The sequence below is a fragment of the Lipomyces tetrasporus genome (genome assembly GCF_029532465.1).
Source record: "Lipomyces tetrasporus strain NRRL Y-64009 chromosome Unknown POJ06scaffold_9, whole genome shotgun sequence".
In the NCBI taxonomy this organism is placed as follows: Eukaryota; Fungi; Ascomycota; class Lipomycetes; order Lipomycetales; family Lipomycetaceae; genus Lipomyces; species Lipomyces tetrasporus.
This window is the reverse complement of record NW_026611604.1, coordinates 1068801-1090311: the sequence shown is the minus strand read 5'-3', so window position 1 is coordinate 1090311 and position 21511 is coordinate 1068801. Positions and strand designations below refer to the sequence as shown.

The following is a 21511-nucleotide window of genomic DNA, read 5'->3' as shown; positions in this document are numbered from 1 at the left end:
ACACTCGTTTCTTATTGTCCTTCATGGCTATCGCCCAGTAAGTGTGTTGTTTAGATGTGCTGGAACACCATGGCCATCTAGGGCAAATGTGCAACAGCCTTTGGATTTGCTTGTTAAATAGCTATTTTTAGATATCTCTATAGCTCTGTCCCCTTGGCGGTTCTCCTCTATTAGGCCTTTTGGCTTTGGAGTAGGAGGCTCACGATACAAAGTGGGCTGACAAACGGAATGTACAACACCAATCTCCTGCACTAGCCATCGCAATCAACGCAAGAATAGACTCCGCCAAAGTATTCGTTGATAGCACACACACCCTCCTGTCGACCATACCTGCGCACGTGTAACGGACCGTATCGGGATTGTGACTTACCGGGAGTTGGTGGGCGAAGGCTGTGCAGATGCGAAGGGGTTCATAGTTTAATACTTATGTATCGAAGAAAAGAAAATACGTTTCAGGAAAGGAACCGTATGATTTGGAGCCTAGGTAGAACACACTGACAATAATTGTTCCGCTAACAAAGAATATGTAGATAGTAGTCGTGATACTTAGTCCATGTCAGGCTCAGTAGATATATACAAATTCATCGTTCTCGCGATCGGTCAAATCCAAAAATGCATTCTCACCCAGCCGGTTCTGCGCTTGTTCCTCCACGTTCTCCTCCTCGAGGGAATGATAGCGATCCTGCATGGAGTGGTCTACCATCTTTGCCTTCTTGCCATTCCGGACTCGCCTGCGCTCCTGCATCTTGTTTAGGACGACAAGGTCGGCCCATTGGATGAAGACTACCGCGACTAGCGCGATAAAGATACCCAGGCAGGCCCGTAAACCCGGCTGATAGGCGGGGGCGTCTTTCTTGTTGAACAACAGCGGACCGACGATGTTGCCGGCGGAGCTGGCGGCGTTGTAGAGACTCATGATGGCGGATTTCTTAGTCGTACCGGCGGTATTGCCGACGATCCAGGTCACGATGAGCGGGTTGCCGCCGAAGAGGAAGGCAAGCAAATAGTACCCCGCTATCAGTGCGCCCTGGACGGACTTCGTGCGTGGAAGCGCGTAGAGAATGGCAAGCCCTGCCACCACAGGTAGCATAAACGCGGCTAGAATAGCGCCCTTGATATGGGCTCTCTGAGCGAGGTAGCTGGCGAGTAGGATGACGATGACCTGGATGACACCAAAGGGCATGTTGAGCAGGCTCGTGGTGTATTTGTCGTACCCCAGCCCGTTGAGGATGAGTGGTCCGAATGTGTTGGTGACGCTGGCGCCGACGTTCAGCAGCATCGACATACCGATCCAGAGGTAGGTCTTGGGCTCCAGGGCAGCCTCCACCACGTGTTTGATTCTGAAGTCTCGATTGCCGGTGCCGGTTTGGTTAGCTCGTAGGCGTTCAATCGCCTGCACCTTTTCCTGTTCGGTAAGAAATCGCGCCGAGGGGATGTCGTTGTCGAGCCTCCAATAGACAAAGGGGGCGGAGATGACGGTGACGAGGCCGACGAAGAGAAATATACTGTACATAGTAAGCTACTTAGTTTGTCCAAATGGAAAAACGATCACAGTGAAAGAAGAGATGACTCACGTCTGCCACGGCGCCAGGACCTCGGATTTAATGTGCGCCAGGCCGTAGGAGAGCGCGGAAGCGACGATGGTGGCCACTCCGTTGGTGCCGTACCACGCCGCAATGCGGAGAGGCTGTTCAGCGCGGCGATACCACTGGCTGGTGATGATGCTGAACAGCGGCAGGCAGCCGGCCTCAAACAATCCTAGGAAGAATCGCGCTGCCATCAAAGATTTGAAGTTGTGGCAGGCCGCCAGCAAAGTCTGGGCAATTCCCCATCCGAGACAGAGGGTCGGCATCAGGATGCGATGGGGCACCTTGACAATCAGAAAGGACGAAAAGGGCTGCCAGGCCAGCTGCGCGATGGGTGCAATGGAGCCTACGAGGGAGTACTCATTCCCCACCAGGTGCGTGTCGGTCTGGAGGCCATATGTGGCGCCGTACCCCAGAACCGACTTGTCGAGAATCTGAAGAAAGTAGACCCAGACTAGGACGGTTAGGATGACCTTGTCCGTTTTGCGCCGGATCCGCTTGCTGTCCTCGTCCGTCAGCACAACACGCTCGGTGCCTATCAGCTCGAGGGCGCGGTCGGCATGTTTGACTGTTGGCTGCCCTTCTTGTTCATAGACAGCGTTTGGTTTTTCGTCGATGGATGCCATGTGGTGATATTGGGAAAGTGGACCGCTCGGTATGAATGCCAGCCTGGGGTAATGGTGCTAAGGGTGTAGACTTTATACCTCAGTCTATAAGTTCCCCACGTCTCTTCGCTTTTAGTCCGACTTGATTAGTATCTCGCTGCGTGGTTGCGTGATGTGTCGCTCACCATAACCGTCGTTAACCTGACTTGTCTTAGCACCCCCATTGATAACCATAAGCCAAAGTCATCACGTGAACCACACCAATTTACCCCACGTTGTGACCCCCGTGGGCCCACCCCCGCAGTCGTCGCCAGAAGTGACGGTGGCGGATCATTTTCCCCGCATCCCGGCCTCCCACGCCTTTAAACATAAAGTTAAAGTTCAGGGGACTGAAGATTGCCACAGTAATGAGCCGCATGGGTTAGGGTAATCATCCCCACGTTGTGGTGGCGGCCGGTCACGATGCAAATCGAGGCGCAGGGTAAGAGTTTAGGGTTCACTCCGGATCTTTGAAGAGAACCTGAAGGTCTCGTGGTGTCGGGCATGTTTCGGAGCGGCCATTAATAGGCATGTTGTAGCTTACCGAGGGTGTCGTAGCTAAACTGTTTAACCTGGTCGGAGGCAGCGCGAAAGTTCGGCCACATTCACTGTCTATTCCCATTACTCATTCGGAAGTCCTGAAAATATTCATTCCACCCCTATCCATAATAATGGAATACTTAATAAACGGGATATGAGCCGGTCTGGGAGGTAAGTGTTATGCATATCTGTTGATTGACCCCTTGGACTTGACTGATCTTCGCCTGCTTCATACAAACGATGATCAGGGTTAAGTCACTATAGGTGTTGGAAGACTTTCTTGGCCGCTATAGGGATTTCGCGTCAAGAACAGGCTGGTTTCCAGTCCTTGTTCGGTAACGCCATAGCAATAAGTACGGGCTTTGCACAGTTTATCTCGACACTGAACCTAAAGATTGCAGAGACTACTCGTGTGAGATCCAGGCAAGCTATACGATAGTAGGTTATGGCTATTTGTGAGCTATCAAACGATAGCGCGTATGACGGGAGCAATAAGACAAGTGGTACGAAGTATCGTTCTTAGTCAGGTGTCATAAAGCACACAGTCTGTGTTACAGGACAAGTATAATGAAATTGGATTGGATATGGCATCTATCAATGTATTCACGTACATTCCTTGGTACCTCTCTCTGCGATTATCTAGTCCAGTCTAGTCGAGTCAAGTTCTTTTGCTTTACCATGTCGGAACTATCGACTTACACCAAGCAGGGTGGCTTGTGGTCGTGTCCGAGATTTTCAGGGCAACCGCCATAAGCTTCATGAATTTTTTGCCGAGTTAACAAACAAAGTAGTGGTGGAAAGACAGTTGCGAGGTGGCAATCCCTTCCCACAAGTGGACAACTATTTGGAGACATCGCCGCAAACGCCCAAACACGGAAGAATTATTTCGTTCCCCCAGATGGAACGTGTATTGCATACATGCTAACGACAGACATCATGCAGAAACGATAGGCCCCAAGTGTCAGAAAATAATGATTGACACCCACCAGTCACAGTGGGAATCCTCACCACAACCCCACAACTTCTTAACGCCGAAGGGTTAGGGACCCGACTCGGCAGCCCCCACCTTAAGGAAGTTTCTACCCTAACATAGCAAAAGCCTTTATTCCTCAAAAACCTTCCTCTGTAGCCCGAAAACGATCGCTGCACTCAACAACCTATCACGGTTAGCCGTTCGTGACTCTGATATCTAGTCATATACTTCTCCAACTGTCCGATACAGTAGTTTTAATGTATAACCCAAGGAATATTAGTCCTCTGGAATGACGAGAAATGTTGCTCAGCCTCTGAACTTAGTTAAGCCAATTGTCAATTTCAGCTCATTCGTGCTGGCGACCCATATGTCACATGTATGAGGATGAACAACTGAACAAGATCTATAGGAACTTTGTTGCATTCTTGAGATACTTATCAGCTTGCAGTTCTGTGAATTCGTCTCACGTCGTAAACCACGACCTAAATGTTGGGGTATACGGCTTCGAGTGCTGCCTTTTGCGGATCTACATTTTGTAAGACGACGGGGCGGTCTCAATTCTTTATAAGACCAAGGGGTTACAATTTAAACCTTTGGGGACCGGCACATGGCCAAAAAGTAAGGCAAGGACTGATATTTGGTTCTCGGCCCCTGATCAATACAAAGAATGATGGAATTGCGAGATAGACACTAGATTAATGTATTATTAAATTTAGGCCCATATTTGTTCCCGAAGTACTCAGGCCGAGCACTCTGGATGCAAACAATACATTTCAAACCGTTGCGTCCCTGTGCCGCTCATCGCCCATGCGAGACGAGATAAAATATATTTGGCATCGATCACTCATAATTGGCATATTTCCTATGTCTGACCTTCTTACTTCCGCTATAGGAGCCAATTCACCTATGGTAAGATTCAGCTTAAGTATTCCGAGTTCGACATACTTTCCATCTTCAACAATAATCTGACGCAAGAAGAGGTTAGAAGCGTCCAACGTCTCTTCCAAGGTACTTACATGTCTCGTTACCTCTGTTCGATGGCTTCTTCCGTGTCTCTTGTACACTTCAAGAAAAAGGTTGGAAACCTTACAAACCCAGGCAAACTTCTCGTACATGTATGGACCCAATGGAGTCTCTTCAACAGCTTGCCAAAATCCTTTACGCGCGAGCTGAACTTCTTGTCCATAGTCTGACCTGATGCATTCAACGGCTTCATCGACAACTGGCGAGTGGTACACCGGATTTTCTTCGATGCCGACCAGAATGACAGCCTGGTATCTAGTGCCGTACAGCAAAAGTCGGACGTCGTCCTGGATAGTAGAATACTGCTGCATCGGTCCTCCTATTATCGCACAGGTTCGTACGTATGAACAATGCCCTTTTCTACATTGCATCCCATTATCCACTATCTTCCGGGACCCCTTGTGCTGTCTCGTACTAGCCGCCTCATCATCAATGTGGCACTGCACACCAGATGAAACCTTCGACGAAAATCCATGTTCCTCTAATTTTGAGACTGTAGCACGGCGAATTAATGAACTGAGATGGTCGCGAACTAATGTGTTTAGATCTGACGGATCAGTGGTAATTGTTGCAAGCGACAGCAGTGAGTCATACTCGAATCTCGAAAAATTGCGACGACTTTCCATGTCAGTGTCAAGATACTGTAAAATAGCCGCAATCTCGTAAAGTTGCATTACATACCGAATTGGACCAAACAGTTCCTTTGCCGCTTCTTGCAGCCGGACGCGAGCTCAGAGAGCACGATGTCCAGTCGTTGGTCGAACGGGCGTCGGCCGACGAACTGAAATGCTTTGGTCGAAACGATCGGCTTCGGTTCCGTTTAAAACAAGCGACATTTTCAGAACTGCATAATGGATTCTGTCGACGAGATACCATAACTGTGATATCTCTAGAGACAACGAGCTAAGTCACATGTAGATTGATTAGGGCAGAACTGAAGGGTTAGGAAAGGGAGATTCATGGGGCCTTTACAACATGAGGCCTTTACCGACCATTTCCTAAGGCCCCATAAATCTCTTAATAATTCCAGCGGAGACAACGCGGGATTGGGTTAAGGTTCTATCCTTTGGCGCATGCCTGGAACATGTTAAGTATGTTCGAACAATTGGTAACTATCCTGCATGAAAGCATCTGAAATTCCAATTGTGCTGAATGATGGCATATTGTTAGTGCTAGTAATCATAAAGCTAAGCGATGCGTCTTCGTAGCTCCGTTATTAGCTCGTCAAATAACAAATTCATACTGTTACTCTATTTATGGGCCAATTCTGTCTGTCTTTAACGAGCTTTCACAGGACGAGTCACGCGCTGCTTGTCTTGCCCTCATTCTCACACCGCCAGCTCGTCACGTGTAATAGCCGAGCTAGGCCGACGACGTATATAAACATCTGTCACCGACCTCTGGGAGAACACCATCATGTGGGTTCCACTTAGCGAAGACGGTGGTAGTGATAGTTGCGATCAAAATTGTGTTCACGTCGAATTTAAGCTCACCGCTTCTCTCAGTTGTTCGCCTCTTTAATCCTGATTGAAGCACGAGTCAACCGCCCACATGATCACTGTTAACTCGTTCATCACTTCTTTTGCAGCCCGGTGGGAGAGGCTTTGTAGCACTTACCCACCGGGTATCATTGAATTCGGCTTGATACTGTGCGGCCACATCATTTTCTGGACCATTGCCACAGTCTACCTGCTCATCGATATCTTATTGCCCACCTTCTCGAACAAACACAAGTTCCAGTCCCAGCGACGACAGCCTTCCGCGAAAGACATCCGAGCACGTCGCGACTAATAACTTGGCCGCCGTCTTATTCCACTTAGCCATCCTCTGCACTGTCGGCACCGACAGGACGATATTCACAGTATCATCGAAACTCCCCTCGCAGAAGCAATTCATGGGCGAGATGATTTACTCGACGCTCTTCCGCGAGATGCTGTTCTACTACATCCATAGACTGCTTCACCACCCGAGCTTGTACCACTACATTCACAAGCAGCACCACAAGTTCACGGCCCCAATGGCGTTTACGGCGCAGTACGCACACCCGATCGAGCAGGTCTTCGCGAACGTGTTACCGATCTTCCTGCCACTCATACTCACCAAGGGCCACATCCTGTCATTTTTCGTCTTCCTGGTCTTCCAGCTCTTCGAGACGGCCACCGTCCACAGCGGGTACGATTTCGTCTGGCCGCCGGCCAAGATGCACGATATCCACCACGAGAAGTTTATTGTGAATTTTGGAGGATTGGGCCTATTGGATTGGTTGCATGGGACCACTGATGCGTCAAGGATGGAGAGTTTGAAGGGGAAGCGACGTACAGAAGGTTGAGCGAAGTAGAAAGTGGGGGTGGACACGCCTGAGCTGGCGACTTACGAATGTTTCCGTAATTTGATTTATGGGTCTCCGTCGTTATAGAAAAAGTTAAAGATAATTTTAGTAAAATTTATAGAAAACGTATATATGCTTTGATTCCATTGTTGGATAGATGTCACCTAGGCAATTCTTTTCGCGTTGAAAAAAAGTGAACATTGAGACACACTACATTTTCAAGTTTGCACCATCATTTATTCACATTCCCAATTCCTCTTCGTTAAGACGGAAAAGAGGAAGGGTACTCATAACACCTGACGTTGATGTATATGCTGTCGAGCTATTCCTAGAGAGTGATTCCAGCATCAGCTATTTTACTAGTTAGTCTCCCTAAGCCATCTCCCCACAAAACATTTACGTAGTGTGCCGCAATGGACACTAAATATAATTTAAATATGGACACAGTGCCTCTACGATATTGCCCTGCATCCTGCGATCGTCAAATGTCAAAAGTTACTTTCTGGACAAATCGCTCAAAAATTCCGTTTCATACCCAGCTGTTGGTGTTGGACCATAAGAAAACCTGTTTAGCACTTAGCAGGCCCTACTGTTTTAGTGAATTGAGAATCAAGTTAGTGTGTTATCTAGTGCTATTCACTGCTTCAGTTCTAAATATAGATAAGTGTAGGTGTCAGGTTCCTACGGTAACGGTATAAGTCTGACTACTAGATTATTCTATCTAAAAAGATATAGTATCGACATCGAAGAAGGAAAAAGTAACGGCTCCTGCCGTACACAATAACACTAATCTCAGCGACACTAGTCATGGCTAACAAAGTTATTCTGATCACCGGCGCACTCGCCGGCATAGGACGAGAGCGACTGCGCTGGCATGTGCTCGTGAAAAGAATGCGCAAATCGTCGTCTCTGGCCGACGGGAACAAGACTGGCGAACGGGATCCGCGCTCTGGGTGCGGAAGCAGAGTTTATTTACAGCGACGTTCGCAATGAAGATGATGTGCGCAACCTGATCGACAAGACAGTCGAACGCTTCGGTGGCTTGGAGTCGCCATGAACAACGCCGGCACTGAGGGCACCCCGGGCCGATCGTGAGTCAAACGGAGGATTCCTATCGCAGTACAGTCGATACCAACGTCCTTGGTGTCATATTGGCTGTGAAGCATGAACTACGCGCGATGACTACCCAAGGACGCGGTTCCATTATCAACGCATAAGCCCTTTCCAGGCGCGTCAATTTACGTTGCCAGCAAGCACGCTGCTGAGGGGCTGACGCTTTCGGCGGTGTTGGAAGCGGCAGCGTCTGGCGTGCGTGTCAATGTCGTCGCACCTGGACCCATCCAGACCGCTATGCTAGACCGCTTCACTGGTGGAAACCAGGAAAACAAGGCCGCCTTGGCATCATCTGTGCCTCTCAAATGGGTTGGTACCGTGGAGGAGGTCGCGCGGACTATCGTATTCGTCGCGTCGGATAACGCGTCTTTCACAGTGTGGCGATCCACTCCACTGATTTGTTCAAATGGAATGGATGGATGGAAATGGAGGTCCGTGCATCCATTTCCATCCATTCCATCTGCCTGCTGTTACGTAATCCATCCATCCATTTAAAATAGGCGTGGAATGGATGAATGGACGGATGGACAGGATTTTAGGGTTCGGGTTTTGAAGGCAGGGGCTACCCCTGGGACGTGCTCCAGCATCGCATATGAACATCTCCTCACCCGCTTCGAGCATTGGAAGACAATGGCTATGCGATACCCTGATCCTGAACACTTCAAAATCAACATTAATCTTGCATGGAAGAAGCTGAATGAATATTACGGGAAGTTAGATGAGACGCCTGTTTATTACGCTGCTGTTGCCCTTCATCCTGCGTACCGATGGGCATACTTCGAGAATTGGTGGGCCAGTGAAACTTCATGGATTGATAAAGCAAAGAAACTCGTTCAGGAACTATGGGACTCAGAATACAGGTATCTTAGCATCTCTTCTGTACACAGCTTGCCGCTAGATGTCAAACGGCGGAAGGTCTTTCAAACGAAATTTAACACCAGACACCACTGCTTCTCAACAGGTGTACCCTACAATAGACGAGTACGAGGAGTGGCAACGTTTGCACCTAGACTCGGACCAGGATGTTGTTGATCCGTTATCATATTGGCACGAGAAACGAAGCCTTTATCCCCGGCTAGCTCGAATGGCCCTTGACGTTCTCTCCGTTCCACCCATGAGCGCAGATGTCGAGAGATTGTTCTCCTCTTGCGGTGGAATGTTAGACCCTTCGCGCAATCGTCTGGAGGCCAATACAATAGGTATTGTGCAGACTCTGCCCTCTTGGCAAAAGGCTAGTCTTATTCAAAGTAATGACCACCTTCTACAGATGCCAGAGTCGCATGAGAGGTCGCTGAAGGAATGGAAGGAGTTAGGGTGGTCAGGAGGGAGGAGAGTGGGTTTCAGGGGCTAACGAGGTTATCGAGGTGTAGATACTAGATAGTGAGCTTGAATGTATCCATTCCTCCATTCCACTGTCCATCCACTCCACTGATACCCTCCGTGGACCCATTCCATACCGAAATTGCCCCTTAGCGTCCACTTCCATTCCACGGACCATTCCACGGAGGGGTTCCGTGGAATGGATGGAATGGATCGCCACACTGGTCTTTCATTAAGCAACGTGTTGTCTGTCGATGGTGGAGTGTCTTCAACTTAAGCAAACCCTGAATGGAATAGTGCGTGCGAGTCCTACTCTACGGGGAATAAAACATGGAGAGGTCGAGATCTCACGGTTATAACTAATGTGAAGATGTGAATATTGCTTGTCACTCGGGTTATTTGATAATGTCGATCTGCTGCATATGTAAAGTCTCGACTGAAAATATAATACGTCCTGAGTTCGTACATCACTCCACAAATAAACTAATGAATAGTAGACGCGCGGTGAGATGACACACCTTTCCCGGAAAGTTCTCTTCGTACAGTGTCTGCGCCGTCTAAAACTGATTTGCTAATTCTTTGCTATTGCCAAATCTTACTTTGATTCGATCATTCGAAAGCGTTGTTTGTGTGGATCTCCCTGGTATCGCGTGTGGCTTGGGAGATGGAACAAAATCAAGATACACGAAACGGGACGCGAGTTCTTGGAAACACGCCCCGGTGAATGCTGGATTTGCCTGAAATATAGAGGTAGAGATTGCTGCGAGCTATGCCAATGCTATTAATTCATTGTGAAGCATGTAGAGGACCGGTTGCAATTTGCGATCGTGAGCTGAAATAATAATTGATGTTCGTTTGGGTTGGTTGTTTCCGCCCAGCGCCTTCCTTCTCCCCACGCACATCCATACTCAGACCCAAAAAAATTGCCGTGCCCCGAAATTTTTTCCAAAATGCCTAACCTTATGATAATGTAATGTAATTACCCGCAATAAATAAATTATACCAATCGAACTGCGACACTTTTCTCATTCCCAGTCCACTAATTTTTTTTAAACACGATCCTGTAACTACACTAAAGTTATCCACATGATCAGATTATTTTTCACTCTCATTTTCTGCCAGGTGTAATATCATTCGAACCGTCTGATTTTTCTTAGGAACCCCTAATTTTTTCGCGATGTTTTCCACGCCGGCGGTCGGTCAGGGCTTCGACTTTTGAGAGTCAGAGGGTTAGGGTCGCACGGTCGGATGTTCCTGACGATCCAGCGAGCTGCTTAACTTGACCCTAGCCCTGCTTTGGCCGTTTTAATCAGGGTGCGGTCGCCCAACTTTCCGTTCCATCCAACACCAGCAGCAGTAATATAATAATGGCCAATAAAAATTGTACCATTCGAAATAATAGCCCGGTGTTGGACCTTCAGTCCTCCCTCCATCTTCTGGTGGAGTACACCGACCGCCGTACTTAGGCATGGTTTCCAATATTGTATTTATTGCTTATTGCTTAATATGCATACAATATAACTTATGCACAGGTTGCCATCGAATGCCTTGACGAGCAGCGGCCAGGCTATCTAGAAAGGCTGTCACACTGTCGGTGTCGAATATGACATCCGGCGGTGTTAACTGCTCTTCCCCATCGCCTCCTGATCTCCGGGGCAATAACCTTGGAACTGGAGGAACTGCCGCGCCAGGCGCACCCCAAGGCTCTCATAGGGATCGGCACGGATACACGGATAACGGATACGGATAGAGAATATCGGAGGATACGGATACGGATAAGGTAATATTGATTAGTCATATCCGCGGATATATCCATGGATATCCACGGATATCCACGGATACGAGTAACAGATACAAATGTGTAAACTAATAATACTGGGAGAGTTTAAGTGAGTTGCGATTTGCGAAATATTCAGTTGTATAGGGAATGGAAGCCCAATAAATCCAGAGATTGGTGAGCGCTTGGTAGTGAGCGGAGGGAAGCTTGAATGAGAACATCAGGGGGATTAGTAGCACTTGCTTATGTACTGGGTTAGGGTTTGTCTCGTTCATTGAATGCTGGATATATAGCGGTTTGAAGCCCAATTGAGTGGTCAATATAGTCAGTAGTGTCGTAGGATCATCCTCTTTCCATAGTCTTCGGCTCCAAACCAAAAACGACTGAGCAAAAGCACCTTCAAGGTCACGTGAGTCGTATCCGTGGATACTACGGATATCCGTGGATATTGCGGATACGGATACGGATAAAGCAAATATATCTAGATATGGATACGGATACGGATATAGATATTTTACGCGGATACGGATACGGATACGGATAAGGAAAATTGGCCTGGATATTATCCGTGCCGATCCCTAGGCTCTCAGTGGTCTCGGCCCCAGTACTCGATGGATCGGAATGTGAGTCATCATCGTCGCTCTGTGCTATCCATATGCACAATCTGTCGATGCGTCTGTATCTGAATCTGCAATAAGATCGGGGATGCGAATAGAAGCGGCTCCGTGTAATGTGCGCCGCACTGAGAAAGGCGTAAGCACAAAAAGGGTGGGGGAAGTTGTATGGTAGCTTTTTACTGTCCTCCAATATTTATTGAAGCCTGCCAGCCCCGACTCCTCCTTTCCATTCTCTATACATACATTTTAATATTACATAGTATCCTTGAGACTCAGGAGCCGGGGAGGCGCGCCGCCTCCAGTGTGACGAGGCGACCCCTAACCCAATGTGACGAGGTGACTGTGTGACGAGGTATTACACATCGACGGAGTATGCGGTGACCGTAGCGGGCTCCTCTTCTAGGGAAAGACTCTCCCCAGCGGTCGTGCAACGGTTGAGGGATACCCCCTGAGGGAAAGCATTCTCCCCATTGGAATCGAACAGCCCGGCGCCGTCCGGTGGGTTGTCGGGTGTAGTCGGTGAAGTCTCCGGTACTGTAACGGCGCTGGACTGGACTGGACTAGACAAGGCTCGGAACAAGATATATTTGTATGAGTACAAGAATACAAGACTTGTTCCTTGACTTGGTCTTAGAGGACAATGCCCTCCCTATATACTCGACCAAGCAAGAGAACTAAAAATAAACAAACATAAAACAAACTAAACATAGAACAAACTAAACATAGAAACAAACTAAAGCAGCTCGCTCACGCGAAGCGGCTCGTCGCACATCGGGTCCATTACAGGTACAGAGCCTGGTGTGGGTATGGACGCGGCAAACGGGGGAGATTCTGGCCCTGCAAACGCGGGCTCTGGTGCAGACTCTAGCTCTGGAGAGAGATCTACCTCTAGTGCAAGCTCCTGTGAGGCTTTGAGCTACTTGCTCCAACTCTGCGGAAATAATCGCTGCATAAATTAGAAACTGGAAGGGATTCGCAGACCATACAATCACGTAGTCGTGAATCTCCTGGTGCTAATGATTCCTGGGACAAGAATAGACCTCCCCGCTTTCGCTGCCAATAGCGGCGCCGACGAGCTGCATTTTTCTCAGCCCTCGTTTTGTATGTCGCCATAGGTCCTCATCGACCTAATTTGCTTGTGTATGAACGAGGATCAAGACCGTATAGCATGAGGTGGCATGGCTGGCCCTCGTTAGAGCGTTTGTCGAATTTCTGACAACGAGGTCTGCCCCTGATTACACTGTGGACTAGATAGATCATTTCTTGGCACTGGGCTCAACTGACGCTGGTTAGCCCGTACGTATAAATTATCTAGACTCATATGTTATATTTTGTGCGACAGTGCGACCGTGAGAATACAACGTGGGAGTCCCTAATCTATTAGCACTCCAGGCATTGCAATGGAATATATCCTGCTACGTACATAGATACTCGATCTCATGCTGCCCCATCCCTGTCTACTCAAATCCTCCCGAGGACGATTCGAAAGGCGGTGTCGGCTGTATCTCTGAGAAATTATGAGGTTCCATCACCACTCGGGTGGTGACCGTCCCTTCTCGTTCGTTCTGCGTCCACAAAACTGAATTGGCGGGACGACCTTCCTCGAGTCGGTGCATCCTTGCGCGATTGTGTAACTCGGTTCCCTGGGTCGACTTCCGAGCCTTGGTGGCCGTCATCACATGGTATTCGAGGAAAAACTGTCAAGTACAGTAAAATAAATATGCTTCATCGAGGTTCCCTCTTGCGTAGTCGGTTTCCTGGGTGTTCAAAATGAGAAAACATGACAACTATAAATATCTTTGGCTGCAGGCGAACTCACTAGGCACTTTTTGAAACCAACGACAATCTCTTCCTCCTCCTCAAGAAGCTCTTCTTGTTCACTGGTGATTCGATCTTCGTCGTAAGTCTCTGCTCGATCAAAATCTATCCAAACCACTCTCTCTGGAGTATCCGTAACGACCATCATATTCCTTGGTTTTGGGTCTCTGTGTCGCACTAGCACTTTATGTATTTGTCGGATACCCTCAACGATATTGTCCATCCGTTGCGTGGTGTAATTATGTAAACTGATCATCTCAAGACCGACGATATACTCCAAAAATATAGCGCTGGGTGGGTATTCGTCATATAGGAACATTTTCAGGTGAGGCTGGCACAAAGACGCATCGAATTTTCTCATAGAACCCAGGAAGTTAGGCACGATTCCACGATCACAAAGCCCTCGGTCTTTCAGTCGAATGTAGGCAGTGGATTCAAGTACATGGATATCCAATTCGCGGTTTTCTGGTTCATAGTATCGTCGTGGCCCCCTTCCATGATGCTTCTCATATTAGCAACGTTATAGCCAAAGCTTCCGATGTCAGTCCGACTTACCACCTTCATAATACACGTCTGGTTGCGAACATTCACAAGAAATACGACCGAGAACGAAGAGGCAAAAAGCTTCTTCCAAAAGACGATTTCTGTCGGCTTGACATTATCTAGCTCCGTCATTTTTTCGAATGAGTGGCGTGTTAGAGAAGGTAACAGGGATCAATGTTGAGAGGGGATAGGCATTAGGGAATGAAGAAGCGCGAGAAACGAGCGCGTTGTAGTGATGGGTAACTTCAGTCACGTGGAACCGAATCATGTACGTAATGTTTGACTTGTTTGCTACTTCTCGCTTTATTATGGGAACACCAAAAAAAATGTTAGCGCCAGAGCGATCATAATGCGTAAACATGGACCAGTTAGAATGGATCTAAATTATCGCACCACGAAATTGAAACACAGCCTTGCGATGGTGCAATAAAGAGCCACTATTGACCTGCCGTTTGGTGGTTGTATCCTTCCGCGCACGTTTTGACAAAGCGCGCGGTTAGGGAGTCATACCGCTAAAACTATATTTATCACTTCTGATGAGGGCCAATCGAGCGTACGTATAATGGGGCAAATTTGTGATTTCGTTTTTGGGGCTCCCAGGACCGAGTCCTCAATATAATTTAAAGGAAGACTTTCTTGCCACCAAAGTCATCATCAAATTGCACATTCAGTTCTACTAATAACTGAGAGCTTCATATCCTCATATTATTGTCCTCTGTCATGGCAAACGCGCCCCTCATGTCGTACTTGCAATATGCTCTACCAGCAATTCCAACTAGCCCACCTCCAAACCCCACTCGAAACACATCGAATACCGCATATGTGGATTCCACCTCGACTTCAGCGGTGACTGGGATTTATCGCGCCTCAAGAGAGCGTACGAGACGCGCTCCCACCTTTTATGTAGGGAAGTTACCAAGGCTGTCGAGGACGGCACAATCAGATTAGTTAGATATTAATATAATACCTTTTCTTCCGGTGAATGTTCCCTTTACTGAACATCCGCATAGTTGTGACAAACAAGAGAATGGATATTATATAAAAATATAGATTTTTCTGATCACGTATATCCTATGGCACCTCTGACTATATCATGGGTCGCTCAATGTTCGAAAAATGTAGGGCACAGGTATTTGCACAGGTATTACGGTATTACACCGGGTTTTATCATTGTGGCAAGTTTTCAAGGTTTGGGACTTGGTGCCTAAGCTCGCACAGCAAACTTATCTCTGTGGAGGAGTGCCGCACTTGTGCATGGCTAAGGTCGAATTGGTGGCCATTCTATCATAGGTCAAACAGAACTTGAGTAAGCTGCGAGGGTTTCGTGCTTGGGATTCTAATTCAGACTTTTGTTGTATCATATCATCACTCGAATCGAGGGGAATGGACAAACACATGTCTAATCTCCCGCTAACCAACCTGCCTAACCTCACAAACAGTGCGAAAGCGGTTTTCGCGGATCTGTCTATTTGAGGCTTGTCATTCTTACTAAAATGCTAACTGGACTTTGGATTTATTTGTCATTTGGTATGCATAGTTCGCGATAACTGAAAGAATCTCAGTGGGATGTAAGGAACCCGGACCAAGTCGACTTTTGTTCTCTCTTTCCAAGTTGTGAATTCTGTTACTTTTTGGAAGCTTTATGGATACGTTGGCGCTATTGCAGTTAGGGCAGATTTTTGTTACTCCCTAACATCGTGGCCTTCGCAAAAGTTCCAGCGTCAACGAGTCACATTATACAACCACAGAATGCCCTCCTTGGCAACGCCCACGACCCGGTTCCAGCCATCAAGCTCTCGCGGGCAGCAAGAAACTGTGGTGAGTGCTGACGCGGCTAGACAACCTGAAGACCTTGGTGCTCGAGTTTGGCAATGTCCAGAAGCCGCGCCTTGTACTATCGTGCAAGCAGATTTCATCACGATCTCTTATGAGTCCAACTCAACCTCCAGCGTCGGTTGATAACGACAAGCTCAGTCCGGTACTCGGCTAAAGGAACAATAGAGTCCACATAACAGAATTAGGCTACGGCTGCATTTTCTGAGCTGCATCTTGACGCTCACCGGTTTCCTGTGATTGCGACTACGTTTCGCTAGAGTTTGGCACGGTCTCGAATATATTCCCTTACTGTGTCTAGGGCCCGTACGCTCTATCAGCCTCTAACTGCTTGAGTACGACAGCAGGTGCAATTTTTCCGCTAGTTGCACTGATTCACACAAGTCTCAGCATGACAATGCACAAGGTCAGATGGCGTATCCGCACGCTCCGCTGTCACATCCCCTGATCCCGGCATGTAATCCTCAGACTACGGGTTATCTCTGCTCGAGTATCGGCACGACAGGTACCGTGCACACCCGCACTCGACCTCTCTGGAGGAACTCTGCGCGGTGTTGACGGTCGCTGGAGGAGTGCACCACAAGATTGTCTAGTACGGCTATGCGTGCACAGTTTAACAGCCTGCCACACAAACGCCAGCAGCAAAAGGACGAGTTAGCTTACTAGAGCGTGGTTCCTTGTTGATATATGGCATACATTGCTGCTTCCCGACTCAGCTTGCCCCCCTACCGGTTGACCGAAATCCAACGCATTGCCGCTGTCAACGACAGAAATGCCTTCTCTCGCCCTTGAAGATTAACGCTACTGTTGGACATCAGGATTTGCACCACCAATCTCAGCTGCTTACTTGATGGCCAGGCCAGGTCGTGTCCTGAATAGGCTGTGATCCCAATTTCGATATTTTGCACCCGACCTGACCAACGCGACCGAGGACCAGCGGCGTGACCGCATACTACAGTCACGTTGCGGCGCCGGATTGGATGATGCCGCCTGCGGGTCAGTTTCAGTATGCCAATGGGCGGGCACAGTGAGCTGCCTCCATGTCGTGTTTGCGTCGACCGGTAGATCCTAAACCTTTCTTGGGTTTTTGCTCCGTCAGACGTAACCAAGGTTCATCTCAGAAATGTCAGAGCTATCACATTCTGCGAGCTGAGACGCAGTATATACATATGTCGACAGGCGAAATCCTGGTACCTAGAAACGCCAGCGTCGAATCGATGTCAGGGATACTAGCAGTTCACATTCAGCCGGCCTACGGGGTCACAACATATCATACGTTCGTTGTTATGCTCCTGGTACGGATGCCTGCGAGGACGCAGTTGCGGACACTACTCTGGCCGCGGACTTTACCCAGCATCCACTTCTGTTCTCACAAAAATCCTACTCGATGCTACAGTTGCCGGTCGCTGCTAAAATATAATAGCAAAGCGGCAAGCTAATGCGGAGGGCAAGAGTCGTTATTTCACGAGACCAAGTTTGAATTTACCACGTCCCACCCTGACAGTGTAGGAGCCTCAGATTGCGTTCTCGAGAACGTGTCTTCCCAGACTCCGGTTTCACCCCGCTGGACCGGCAGAAAGCCCCCGACCACACGTTACATGTATTGGGCTTATTCGCCGGACTCGACCTCAAAGAGGAACTATTCCAGATGGCTGGACAAGTGCACAAATTGTATGGTCAAGTACGACGATAAGCATCCGCGCACAGTCGTGAATATCCTTCACAGCTCGCTAACAGCGTCTCGGGTTGGTTTTCGAGAATGATATATATAGTTGTGACCCGGAAGCTCGCTAATAGTGTGAATCCGAAAGACTCAAGCAAAGAAAACAATTTTTTTTCTTTTCTTCGTTGGTGGTGGCGCGGGCAGGACGGATTCGTTCAGTCACTCTCAAGAAAATCCATGTTCAGTCGTGCCAACTGCGGTGGATATTTGTAGGGAGAGAGCTTACGGAAACTCGAAAGCAAAATAGCTGTAAGTTAACTTACTGCCGTAATTAATTCTAACTCGACGGCACATAAATCGGCGTCATATGCCCTCATCTTTTACTTCTTGTTTCACACCTAAAGGTTCTTCTTTTTGATTGTATTACTTCTTGATTGTATTACTAACCTACGGAGACTGTCAGTAACTAAAGGCAGACGACGCTGCCGCGCTGTCTTGTCTTGGTGACGTGGGCAACTATCGACTTGTAAGTATGCTTGCGTAGTGATCAACTAGGCAAACAGTGTGCTCAACAGTAAATTATTATCTCTAGAGTTATTGAGCGATAGTTAGTGGCCCCGAATCAGTTATAGAGAGTCAGGACCAACCACTACCTCCTTGTTCCGGTTATCAGAGAACGCAAGAGGCACACTGAGTGGGTAGCACTATCTGTACCGAAAATTCATAAGTAGTTTTGGTGATGTCCGGTTGGGAGTGCCTGTCACTCTTTGCTAATCAGAGCTCACTAATGCCTTGATGGCGGTAACTCATGTTTAACTATGGAATGGCGAATGCTTTTCAATGCTTGCGGGGACAACTGGTAGGTGTAGACACCTTCCCAATCGCCACGTCAGTGACGTCACAAATGTATTATTTTGTGCCCAAATGGAATGCGTGTATTACATATAAGCAATAACGTATTACAAAACGTAGGTGCCCAGGAGCCCGAAAATGAGCGTCAATGAGCCGCACGTCGGTGAAACCTGAGGAGAATGACATCACAGTAAGCCACTGCGTAGCCTCCTCGGCTCTTAGGAGCCTGACATGTGACCTTAGAGTCTGGATCAATGTAAGTTAGTGCATCGTTAGATATTTAGTACGACGAATTGTGTGTGAGTTGTCAAAATTGAACCTGTAACGTTTACTCAATAAATTCGGAGTTTGGTCGCGCCGAAAGTCTAATAGTAGCGTATGCAAGTCCGAAGGGTTGACAGTCCTATACAATGACTATTAATCAGCGCGCCGATGTCGGGCTAGGGTTGATTGGCACAGCCTTACGAAGATGGTTAGCGCACTAGCCACGTCCGGTTAATGCGAGTGTGCGTTCCTTTCTGATGCCCTGTTTACATATGAATAATGGCGCTGCAAAAGGAATGGATTTTCTAATTCTGAGCACCTGTTTCTTTACTCGGTACATGCTGTCGACCATAGTGGAATTTATGAAGAAGCTGAGCCCAAAGGCATCTCGGAACCAACGGCGCCAAAATGAAGGTTCGTCAAATTCCCAAGCCTAAATCTTACTAGTTCATAAACCTTAAAGCTTCCTAGACACAAAATTACCTCCTGACAAGTGTGGCTGTATTTAAGCATTCACGAGGTAATAAGCGCCGATGCAATATAAAATAATAGCGGCGTGCCCTTTGCACTGAGTCAATCATTCTTCATTGCAAGCTCCTTTACAACCATGAAAGAAGTCATTGTGCACCCTTTACCAAGTCTTACGACCGAAATTCACGACATACCGATCCCGGCTCCTGCAGACAACGAGATTGTCATTAAAGTAGTCGTCGCCGGATGCAATGTTAAAGGTAAGCCGTTCTCCGCCAAATCGCACATACTTATTCATCGCTCACCGTGTCAGATTGGCTACACATTACCGCACAAAATATATCTCTCAATAGCGGAGATGATATCGCGGGAGTCGTGCATTCGATGGGTATCTCCGTCCAGAAGACGGGCGAATTCCGCGTTGGAGACCGCGTCGCGGCTTTCCATCGCATGCTCACACCTGGTGGCGCTTATGCCGAGTACGCCGTCGCGCCTGCTCACACAGCGTTTATCATTCCAGAACACATAAGTTTCGAGGGTAAGTTTGGCACCGCTTTCCTTGGTCGGCGAGTGTTACTCATTTGTCCTTGTTAAAAGCAGCAACTATTTCTCTCGTCTCTCTTACGGCAGCCATTTCCCTCTTTCGTAGGCAACGCCTCCCGCCACCATGGGACCCTTTACCGGCTGGTGCGGGCCCACTACCAGTTGTTGTGTATGGAGCATCTTCAGCAGTTGGTGCGTTCGCAATAAAACTAGCACGATTGTCCAATATACATCCTATCATTGCCATCTGTGGCGGTAGTCGCGATGTTGTGGATGATCTGCTTGACGTTTCCCGAGGTGACAGGATAGTGGACTACCGGCAAGGTGTTCATGCTATGAAGGCTGCGGTGAAAGATGCGCTGGGGGGTCTGGAAGCTAGACATGCCCTTGATGCAATCAGCGCAAAGGGGACATGGGTTCCACTCGCTCAGATGCTTTATGCTTCTGCAGCCTCGGGTCCATTTCATGTCTCGGTTGTCTCGGGAGCTAACCGTTATGATGACGAAGATATACCATCCTCGGTCGAATTCCTCTATACTTACGTTGGCACTGGGCATTATGGTGCATACAAGCCGTCGATGCCAAAGCAGCCGGTCGACAAGGACGCCGTCAAGATGGACGTGGAATTTGCATTTGTGTTCTATCGCTATTTAGCACGGTTACTTGCGAGGGGTGACTTTCGGGGCCATCCGTTCGAGGTAATCCCGGGCGGTCTGGCGGGCGTTGAGGAAGGACTGAACAAGCTCAAGAAAGGCGAGGCCAGAGGAGTAAAGTACGTTTACAGGGTCAGCGAATAGAATGAGGTGTCTGCCCCTTCAAGGAGACTCCGCAATTGTCTATAGCAATAATACTAAGACGTGACGCAAGCAGAGGTAGACATGAACAACGAACGAATATATTCGTATTTGTATTACGCATATTCGCGCGAATAATAGATATATGAGAGAATTTTATCGTAAGATATTAGAATTCATAATATTCAAAGCTCCGTCGCAGGTATGTGCGATATACGTCCCTCAGAAATATCAGCATCGGCGGTTTATTTTCAAGATCGATGATATGCCTTTGCTGAGGCAATCCAAGCTAAAGGAAAGCAAAGGGACTTTTAAGTCATATATGAATATCAACGTGTATTTGCTGCAGTCGTTCCAGCTTCAGAGTCTGAACAAGACCGCCGCGGGTAAAACTCTTGAGAAGTTCGATATGCTTACAGATTTGATGTGAGCCGTCTTTTTATGAACGCGGGAAAACGCATTGGTGCTGATGTGGTAATACAGAGTGCGAGACGTGTTTCTGGCAAAATTATTTCAGTGGTGCCCAGCGCCATCGCCTTCTCGATTCGAAGTCGATAAATTTCGCAATTTGGAGCAGCTCCTGTCAGCGATCCCTCAGCCTAATGATTATATTTGCCCCACATGCTAATACACAGCTTTTAAACCAGTCGGGCTGGATTGGGGGCAGTCTTTGAATAAGTTGGCTCGTCAAGCTCCCGCGCCCAAATAAGGACTCGTTTATTATGCCGGCAACCTCGTGCCGCACCATTAGGACAGCGGGTTAGGGTGTTCTTCGGATGGTTGATAACGCCTTCATATTTCGGGTACT

General features: G+C 48.0%; 7 protein-coding genes across 7 annotated transcripts; 4 read left to right on the top strand and 3 right to left on the bottom strand.

The window, feature by feature from the left end:
• Window positions 1-562: 562 nt before the first annotated feature.
• Window positions 563-2212, bottom strand: POJ06DRAFT_277696 (major facilitator superfamily domain-containing protein; the record flags this gene model as incomplete). The annotated part of the gene is made up of 2 exons (XM_056189721.1): window positions 563-1505; window positions 1575-2212. 2 exons carry the CDS (start codon window positions 2210-2212, stop codon window positions 563-565), a joined length of 1581 nt encoding a protein of 526 aa, XP_056041928.1.
• Window positions 2213-4723: 2511 nt separating this feature from the next.
• On the bottom strand, window positions 4724-5164 carry POJ06DRAFT_182309 (uncharacterized protein; the record flags this gene model as incomplete). The annotated part of the gene is made up of 1 exon (XM_056184754.1): window positions 4724-5164. A coding segment is annotated over one exon (441 nt), but the record flags the coding sequence as incomplete, so codon positions are not given.
• Window positions 5165-6159: 995 nt separating this feature from the next.
• POJ06DRAFT_293278 (fatty acid hydroxylase superfamily-domain-containing protein) lies at window positions 6160-7095 on the top strand (the record flags this gene model as incomplete). Its single annotated transcript, XM_056190420.1, has 2 exons — window positions 6160-6546; window positions 6587-7095. The coding sequence occupies exons 1-2, from the start codon at window positions 6318-6320 to the stop codon at window positions 7093-7095; spliced, it is 738 nt and encodes a 245-aa protein (XP_056041926.1). The 5' UTR covers window positions 6160-6317.
• A 927-nt stretch (window positions 7096-8022) lies between these two features.
• Window positions 8023-9970, top strand: POJ06DRAFT_259572 (uncharacterized protein; the record flags this gene model as incomplete). The annotated part of the gene is made up of 3 exons (XM_056188406.1): window positions 8023-8581; window positions 9064-9068; window positions 9765-9970. Coding segments are annotated over exons 1-3 (182 nt in total), but the record flags the coding sequence as incomplete, so codon positions are not given.
• A 3391-nt stretch (window positions 9971-13361) lies between these two features.
• Window positions 13362-14485, bottom strand: POJ06DRAFT_152099 (uncharacterized protein). The gene is made up of 2 exons (XM_056184686.1): window positions 14296-14485; window positions 13362-14242 (listed from the first exon to the last, which is right to left on the bottom strand). Exons 1-2 carry the CDS (start codon window positions 14413-14415, stop codon window positions 13688-13690), a joined length of 675 nt encoding a protein of 224 aa, XP_056041924.1. The 5' UTR covers window positions 14416-14485; the 3' UTR covers window positions 13362-13687.
• A 4915-nt stretch (window positions 14486-19400) lies between these two features.
• Window positions 19401-20876, top strand: POJ06DRAFT_213963 (chaperonin 10-like protein). The gene is made up of 3 exons (XM_056185494.1): window positions 19401-19626; window positions 19680-19904; window positions 19964-20876. Exons 1-3 carry the CDS (start codon window positions 19503-19505, stop codon window positions 20704-20706), a joined length of 1092 nt encoding a protein of 363 aa, XP_056041923.1. The 5' UTR covers window positions 19401-19502; the 3' UTR covers window positions 20707-20876.
• Window positions 20849-21331, top strand: POJ06DRAFT_270438 (uncharacterized protein; the record flags this gene model as incomplete). Its single annotated transcript, XM_056189439.1, has 2 exons — window positions 20849-21129; window positions 21187-21331. 2 exons carry the CDS (start codon window positions 20849-20851, stop codon window positions 21329-21331), a joined length of 426 nt encoding a protein of 141 aa, XP_056041922.1.
• Between the last annotated feature and the right edge of the window lie 180 nt (window positions 21332-21511).